A 9,241-nucleotide genomic window follows, 5' to 3' on the forward strand; every position below is an offset into this window, starting at 1 on the left:
ACACAAAAAAAAAACCACACAACTGGCGCCATAAATTGTTGCTATTAAGCGTTTTGCCATGCGTGGACAACCCGCGCGCACTTCCCAGCAATGCCATTCTGTGGGATTTGACGGACACATGTCACTTCATCAACATTACCTTCGTCGAGAAGCCGTTCGAGGTGGTTGAAGATCCCGCAGAAGTTGGGCAGACTGCTCATCAGTTTCTTATCGTTCATGAGCTGCATCAGATAATCAGGGGTCGGCTTCGGCTTTTCTTTCGTTTCCATTTCCCCCACCATATTCCACAGAAATCACAACCGACGCCCTAAAAATAGACAGGAAAAAGTCCCAAAATAAATAAAGCCTGGAATATAAATAATAAATAGAGTACAAAAACGCAAGTGAAGGAGGCAAGTGCCCGAGTCTTCCGCGGCAAAGGATGCTGTCTCTGTCTTTACGCACTATCCGCTGCTGCAATACTGCAATTCTGGGGATGACAGTTGTTTTAGGGCAGCTGATGAAATGAAATTAAATGAACAAAATGAAATATATACGGGTGGAGAGTGAAGCCAGGTCTCCTTTCAAAAACAATTCCCAATAAATCCCACAAGTTACTCGCAAAGGCGACTCCCGCGTGTCCAGTGTCCCTCTTAAGATTTATTTTAGCGAGAGATGTGTCCTTAACTTCCTCTTGAGGCGGTGGAAATGCACCCTTTCCCCGAGTTGCCCAAAGCTTCCTGTGTCTGGTCTGTCTGTGTATGTGTGCAGCACTAGAAACGTCTGTCCCTCCTGTCTCTCACGCGCAATAAAGGCGCTTTCTCAATGAGATTGGCATTCGGTCCTCCGTTACCGACCAGCTCTTCTTGCGCTCGCGAGTCCGTCACATGATCACTGAGTCCCAGGCAGCAGCAGAAATCAGACTGTGGGAGGAGAGAGAGAGAGAGAGAGAGAGAGAGAGAGAGAGAGAGAGAGAGAGAGAGAGAGACTGTATACATTTGAAAAACAATTAGCCCATTTTAAACGCAGACGCGATTCTGAAACATATGTATCGGGATGCGTGTCTTCAAATGAACTATTAAGGCCTATTTTTTCCCAATGCGTGCAAGTTGCAAGTGAACATTTCCATCCATTCACCCAAACCCTTGTTCTGCATCAATATCCAGCACTATTTCTGATATGTTTAAGCATGCACAACACAATCATTTTACTTCCCATCATGTCATTCCGAGAATAGATGTTCTTTCTTCATTGAAACACAACATGAGCTGCTCTTTAATAAAATTTGCTACATTCAAAATCTACCAAAGCTGTAAAATAGGTACTAAAAGTATAGTTTTATTATACTTTAATTGCACCTATTTCAGCTCGGACAGCATACAATCATGCTAAATTGGAGTGACATGAAGGTGAGTGAACAATAAAAAGGTTACATTTATTCACCAAAGTAACATTTTTCAGCTATCTTTAAAATCTACATTGTAAAATCCAACAGTTGTTCTAACTAACACTTTTTTTGTAAATCTAGCCATCCGTACAATTTACACACCATGCCTTGTTTACTCCGAAAACCCAAGTTAAGATTAATTTATTGGTTTGAGTGCCATTTTGTCAAATTTTTGAGGCGAGGCAATTCTAAATAGCTTAAGTTGCATTCACTGATTTCCCAAAGTCATCTTGAATGTTGATTGTCAATACAACGGAAAGATTTGAGAGGACATCACATTAGCTGATTTCATAATTGATGTTGATTTTCCTAAAATGTTTTTGTTTGAACTCACCATTATGGTGATCAGTGTTCCCTTTGGTTGGGCACTTGGTTCTTCATTTATATTTTTGTAATTCTCTTCCTACTGATACAGCGATACAACAAGAAATCACAGTTATTTGGTTTCAAGGGAAGGGAAGTAATAAATGGGTTGCTTTTAAGAGGTTTACATAACTTCTAACTAAATCATTAACTAGTCTATTATTCAGGTCGAATAAGGATCTTTTAAAATTGTATTGCTAACACATGTCATAAACACCTTGTGAAACTTTTAATTGGGTTGATATAATCCCTCTATATTTGTGACAGTGTCTTGCAATTGACCATGCCTGAGTAACACAAATACTTAAGCATTTAGCATGCAAAACACAACAGTGGTAACAATTAAATGTTATTTATTTTATTAGTTGTAACAAGTTGTTAATTTGCTTTTTTAGTACTGACACAAGGCTGCAAGTAAAATTGGCAAATAAAACAAAAATGAATAGTAAAACAAAGCAATTGCACAATGTATTTATGTCGCAATGCACTCTGGGAGTCAGTAATTCTGAGTAGTAAATCTAAAGTAAATTATCAAGTACTCTCTACAGTTCTTACTGTCGTGTAAGTCAGCTATAGTATTATTAAGTTAATACTGCATTTTTTGTTGAGAACTGAAGTGCTATCCTCTTCAGGCGTTTGTGTGTCACGTCGGTCTAATATTAAAAGACTCATTTGTCTTTTTTTGGCTGGCTAGAATAGTAAAGGAGAAGTGTGATTGACTAAACGTCGGTGCACATCAGAACATACCACAATGGTAAAGAAGAAAACAAGGCATTTATCTCAATAGGAGGACTTCCTCTGCAGAAAAAGAAAAATCATTACACAATGCGGATGGAGGCTAATTCTTTGTCAATATGTGCCAATACTCAATTAAAGCTAATGCTATGGGAACGTCTCCTCCCTCTGGATTAGGCCGCTTTTTAATTTACATAATTAACATTCTTTTTGTCCTTATTAGAGCAGCATAAAAACAGCACAAGCAGAACGCTTACAGAGATTTAGAAGTTTGATGTGCTACATTTTCATTCTTAGCATTCATTCTTTGCTTTAATGCAATGCATTAGGTTTTGAAAAAAACAAAGGCTGTTCCCTAGTACCAAACTAGCATAGAAATAGCAAAGCTATCAAACATTTCAGAGAGAAGTGAAGTTATTTTCCCACACAGCAAGCATAATTTATGAGTGCTTAAATCCCTTCATTACTATGTTTATATAAATACTCTAATTGGCCTAATGGTTTTGTCACTTCTTTTGTTATGCAAAGCAGTTCTCATGCACGGTGCTGTTTGGCTTTTAGACGCAGCCATGAAAGCAATTGTTCCAGTCACCGTTTGACGTTACATTGGTCCATCGCTCCTATTCACGTGAACGAAAAAAAAAAAAAAACCAAGGAGCACGTATAAGGAATAGCCGGAAAACAAAACGAGGGACAACGCACCAGAGGGCTGAAGAGATGAAGGGAGAGAGGGCTGGCGGCCCAGTATCTGACAGCATGGAAACAAACGACCCACCAGAACAGGAAGGGATTGTCCAGGTCCTGCCCAGCACCTTTTCATCCTTTTGTGATGCCCGGGGCTTTCACATGCAGATCGCCTTGGACGCAGAGGCCTGTGTTAGGGCGCCTTGCCCTCCTGACTACAGAGAAGGGGGTGTATTTACCCCTCACCCCATCTTCAGTGAGAACTGCCCCTCCACCCCGCGGCTCTTCGCTCGCTCTCCAAATGACGGAAGCCTTGTTTGAGAGCAGAGGAATTACATTAATGAATGCATTCCTTCACACATGCACCCTGAAACCAGGCAAGGAGAGCAAGCTTGTCTCTGTTTGGTCGAACCAGGGAACAAGTGCACTGTCGCTCTCAAACTCTCGCCTTTCATCTCGCTCTGGCTCCCTCTTTCCAGCTCTATCACTTTTTCACTTGTTAGCCCTCCTTCAGATCCCCCTCATAAACCCCCTTCTCTGTAAGTGCATGTGACCAGTATGTGGATTTGAGCCGAATATAAAAACAGCCTGTAAACTGATGAAACCGAGGAAAAGATGAGCCTTCACAGTGGTTACACTAATTCAATAACCCATTTGCATGCTTTTGAACAAATATATGAAGGGTAATTAGCCAAATGATCTCATTAGTATTCGTTAGTAAAGTATGGTTGTAGAACACATACTTTTTTCCTTTTTTTTTTTTGCATTTGGATAGACACTAATACTCACAATATCAACATATGGATGTATTTACCTCTCACCCCTTCTTCAGAGAGAACTGCCCCTCCACCCCGCGGCTCTTCGCTCGCTCTCCAAATGACGGAAGCCTTGTTTGAGAGCAGAGGAATTACATTAATGAATGCATTTCTACACATCAACATATGGACACTTAATACAAAAAAAAACTTAATTTAGTCTGATTATAAGCCAGTCTGATTTTCCTTATGGGACCAAAAGAAGGTAAAAAATTTGGTCCTCCCAACGTAGGGTTTGCCAGGACCACACACACACACACACACACGACTTATTCTGTATATCATACTTCTTGAGTGTTCTCCTCAAATGATTTATGAAATGTTTACCCATTATACCCTCTGCTATGATATTGTGTTAGAGTATACTGAACCCAGTCCAGTCGTCAACATGCTGATATTGTACGCTATCTATGAAAAATGTACATACACATTTTACATACGAATACGTATGCATACAAATGAGATCTCTCAGAATAAGCATAACAACTCTCAAGAGAGCTGAAAATTGTTACAGTAGTACTAGCAGTAGCTACAGCAGCAGCAGCTTATTTGAATATAATATTGCTTGGCTTAACTTAATGATTAACATTTTATTGAAAATATTTAGGAAATCAATGCGCTGATGTGTCCTCCATAAATGTGAAGAATCTGTGCAATTATAGTTTTGTGAAGCCCGGGTGCATTAAATTTAATTCAGTCATGAATGATTGAATGCATTACTGAAACAACCATGAAACATCAATAATAATTTCCATAACTGAGCTCCAAGGCTCATTTCCAGTGCAAAATGTCTTATCGAACACATTACTAAATTTGATCATGTTCCACAAAATAAATCGGTCATTAGTTCCCATGGCAGCCCTGTGGCTCAGTGAACACTGAACATCCATGAGAACAGCCCTAGCCGTGAGACTGTGCCACCTACCACAGCCACAAAGCGCCCGGTCAGGTTGTCTCCAAGTTTTTTTGCTGGCCGAGTCTTTTGTAACACGAATCCACTGTGTGCTAATTTGACGCGCTGCAGAGATAAAGGGGGGAACTCATGTTAGTTTCAGCATCAGAGGATCGGAATGTGGGCCATTTAATGCAGGAGTCAGACAATTCCTCTCGAACAGACCCACATGGTTAAATGAATAGAGAAGTAATTAACAGAAATCCTTGACTCACTGGATAAAACAATATTCAAATCAGAGAGAGAGAGAGACATAATGATAATGGTGCAAGGATGGTGAAATAATTTTAGTGTTATGAAACTGGGAATTATGAGGAGGAGAGGATGAATTAATAAATAACAAAAAATATGCTTTTTATATTTATCTTTCATAATCATGTTAATGGCAATTACCAGAAATCTGAGAAACTTGTTGGTCACAAGAAAGATCCTAGTCTAAGAAACACAATGTTTTATTCATCTTGTAAACTTACATTTTGACAAAATGTGTAGTTATTGTGTTTTGTCTTGAAACAAAATCATACAGTACATGAATGAACTTACTACGGATGAATCTATAACAAACTCATATCCATAAAGACAATGAGCACAAGATATTTAGAGTAGACCTATTTATAGCAGGCCTATATGTACTGAATGTAGGTGCTTATTATAAAAAAAAAAAATCACATTCATACTGTCACACCTCAGGAACAGACTGAAGACTCCGATTATCGATGCAAACTCAAACTTTAATAATAGTACTCTGGAACAAGCTGACAGGCAGGGGAAACACACATAACGATCAGACAAAGACTGAAAGAAAGGGTGCATCTTAAATAGCCAACAGAAATGAGATAATGGTGGAGCCGATGGAGGGAGGAGCCATGGTGGAGCAAGGGTTGACGACTCCATGGGCCGACTGACTGAGGCGGAGCAGGTGGAAGAGGAGACCAGGGTGTAGAAGGAGAGCTGACAAGCCAAGGCGATGCTGGGGATACGGAGGGGCATGGCGATACCAACAGCTCTGGCGACCGAGGTGTAGGCGGGGATCCAGAGGGCCACGATGGAGCCGGAATGACAGAGGACCATGGTGGAGCTGGAGGGAGTGAGGAGTCCAATGGAGCCAGAGGGACGAAGGGATGAGGTGAAGCCGGAGGAGTGTCGTCCTGAGGCGAGGGCAGGTAGACGAACGACCAAGGCGGAGCCAGAGGGACGAGGGAGCCTGGCAGAGCTGGTGGACTGATGGGCCATGGTGGAGATGAGGGAGGTGGAAGCCAAGGTGGAGCTAACGGACGGACGGGCTGAGGTGGTGTCCTGTTCACAGAGGCCGGAGGCGGAGACCGGGGATCCACCGACCTTGATGGAGCTGGAGACTGGCAGACCCGTGGCAGATGGTGGAATGAGGGTGAGCTGAGGGGCTGACAGGAAGCAGCGGAGGTGGTGATGAGGAAATTATGATGATAGGAGGTGGGAGAGGGAGGCTGGGTGGGAATTTGAGATTGACAGATAGTTCCGGGCAGACGGATGAAACATAAGGAGGAAGACAGGGTATTTCGGTGTCGAAGTCTATTAAATCTACTTCTTCTGGACTCTGGACGAGGACAGGGACAGGAGACACAGGCGCGGTGGCAGCCGACTTAGCTGAGGGCTCAGAAGCAGGGGCGGAGCGGGGGTGTGGCTAATTGGGCTTAAGCCCCGAATGTTTTGTCAAAAGCCCCGAATCTTTTAGGTTTTTTAAAATAACTTCAACTTTGTTTAATTTCCTCTCAGTCTTTCTGATTGGAGCGGCAAAAAATGAAACAAAAGCTCTATTACCGTGCGTGGTGGCGGACGGTAATGCATCGCGCACCACTCAGTCGTAGCGAGCTTACTGGCTAACCGGCTGAAGTTAATATGGACATAACAAAGTTTTTTATACGGAACACTAACAGTAAACCTCACCTGCCGGAGAGAGATTCAGAAGCAGTAGTCAAACAAATAAAGTACCGTAACATAATAATATATGGTCATGTTATTTATCATACTGTGCTATTTCCCAAAGAAATATAATTTTAGTAAATGTTCTTCTGTTGGCCTGATATTCAATTCAGAGTATTGAAGAGCACATTTACTTGGCACTGCAGCATTTGCTGTTTGCTAGTAGAGCAGCCTAAATTATTATGGCATGGATTCTAATGTAGCAAATTTGTCAGCTAAGCACAAACTAAACAGAACTGAAGATTAGTAATGATGTTTACACCAAATTCCAATTTTACCTATGTAGGCTAACTTAAAAATAGTCAGATAATGGTTGCCTCTTTTTAGTTGCCAGGGGTGAAAATGAGTCATCCTGAACATTTTTGGTGTTTTGGATTCACTACAGCTGGAGAACAATTAAATACAAAATAGGTTGTAGGCTCTACTGGGTGAAATTTTTTTTTTGTTAATTTTTTTTTTTTTTTTATAGTGTATAGATTTTTAGGCATTCTATTATCTCAAACAGCCTGAAAACCAGTGCATTTAGCTGACGTAAATGGGAAAAAAATCTCCCCGGGGGAGTATGCCCCTGGACCCCCCTAGGTTTGGGCTAAGCCCCGAATGTTTACATCGTCTGGCTCCGCCCCTGCTCAGAAGCACAGATCATTTTGACAGAGGGCTCTGGCGTGGCGGCGGCCATCTTGGCAGAGGGCTCTGGCATGGTGGCAGCCATCTTGGGACAAGACTTGGGAACAGTGGCCATGACGGGAGGAGACTCTGGAACAGCGGCCATGATGGGACGAGACTCTGGAACAGCGGCCATGGCAGGATTAGACTCTGGAATGGACTCTAAGATGGGCTTGGTTCCAGACCGGGACCCAATGCTCTCCAGACACCGATTCAAGGTTTCCCTCCAGTCCAGCCCTGTGGTGTATGGGAGGTCAATGGTGTGGTGGAAAGTTGCCCCGATCTGGAACAGAGTCCTCAGGGTGTCATTTTCAAGGGAGCTGGTAATGGCAAGCCGGAGGAATTCCCTCGAAAATTCTAACATGTTGTGGGTCTCCTGAGCCACAGAGATGAACATTACCCGTTCATCCATGAAAGCGTAAGCGAAAGTTCTACCAGAAAGACTTCACTGCCACGTCATTAATTCATAATTCCACGCTGCCAATCACAGCTTGACATCAAATATAAAAGACTGATCTTACCCCCATAGATCAAGTTTTCCCCCATCCTCCCCACCACCACCAGAATGGCTCCCGTCCACTCGTCAGGGGGTAGGCTCCGCCCTGCCTCTATCATCAGGCAGGACCTACAAGCTAACTTTCAGACCCGGACGGAGGACGGGGCCTACACCAAAGAACTCTGAGATGGAGCTTGTCGAGCATCTACTTTTATTTCGTCTGTAAAATCCTTTCACAAAATAAATTCTATTTCATTCGAGTCTTTTTGGTAGAAATTTGGGTGGTCCGATCTTCTGTCACACCGTGGTTTCCTCAGGAACAGACTAAAAACTCTGATTATCGATACAAACTCAAACAAAATGTGCAGTGGTGCTCCAGGACAGGACTCTAAGGCCCTTGAAAACAGGACAGGACTTAAAAAACCCTTTAGCCGACTCAATTCAAGCGGCAGAGTCATTTCTTCCAATTTTACTACAAGTTATAGCACGACATAATCAAGGATGAACATCACAAGGTATGTAGAAAGATACAGTAGAACTTACTAAAATGTGTCATTGCTCATGTAATCACAAAGTCAGTGTTTCAATCCCGGAAAGAGCTTGTGAACATGTCACTTAACTTTACATTTACCTTATCCAATGTTAAGATTTTGTTAGTCAACTATTACACCACCGAGGAGCATATACCAGGGGGGTAGTCAATTACATTTCCAAGAGGTCTCTATATTTTTTTCTCAGTGGAGGTCAGGGCAATACATTTTTGGAACAGTTTACATTTCCACTGGGGAACCCGTAGTACTTTGTAAAAAGAGGAGAATCTTGGGCCCCAAGAGCCAAAGCAGTGATTTGTACCAATTTTTACCAAAAAAAGTTAATATTTTACCCAACTGGATATCAATATAAAACGTTAGATCCTTTCAGCCAAACTATCGGTAATGGCATCGGCAGACGTCTCTCTGAATAATCGGAAGGGATTGCACTGCTATCATGTGACCTGGAATATAGTGCATAAATTATATGGACCACTGTTGTTAAACCATTATGGTGCCATTTTCAGTGTCCCCATTAACAACTGTATGGAAAAGAGCGACTAGGACATTCTTCAAAATTTCAGCTTTTGTGTTGCACAGAATAAAGTAAGTCAT

The 9,241-nt window shown here is 42.1% G+C and overlaps 1 protein-coding gene across 4 annotated transcripts in view; it reads right to left on the reverse strand.

The window, feature by feature from the left end:
* qkib (QKI, KH domain containing, RNA binding b) overlaps positions 1-875 on the reverse strand; it is a 105,975-nt gene extending 105,100 nt beyond the window's left edge. For 3 of the 4 annotated variants that reach the window (XM_084392139.1, XM_084392141.1, XM_084392140.1), the window contains exon 1: positions 140-861. In XM_084392139.1, the coding sequence (XP_084248265.1) occupies positions 140-281 (142 nt within the window). In that variant the 5' untranslated portion in view covers positions 282-861. Of the gene's footprint in view, positions 1-139 lie in introns of all 4 variants that reach the window. The other variant, XM_084392138.1, reaches the window with a different exon arrangement.
* Between the last annotated feature and the right edge of the window lie 8,366 nt (positions 876-9,241).

The sequence above is a fragment of the Rutilus rutilus genome (assembly GCF_951802725.1).
Source record: "Rutilus rutilus genome assembly, chromosome: 20".
In the NCBI taxonomy this organism is placed as follows: domain Eukaryota; kingdom Metazoa; phylum Chordata; class Actinopteri; order Cypriniformes; family Leuciscidae; genus Rutilus; species Rutilus rutilus.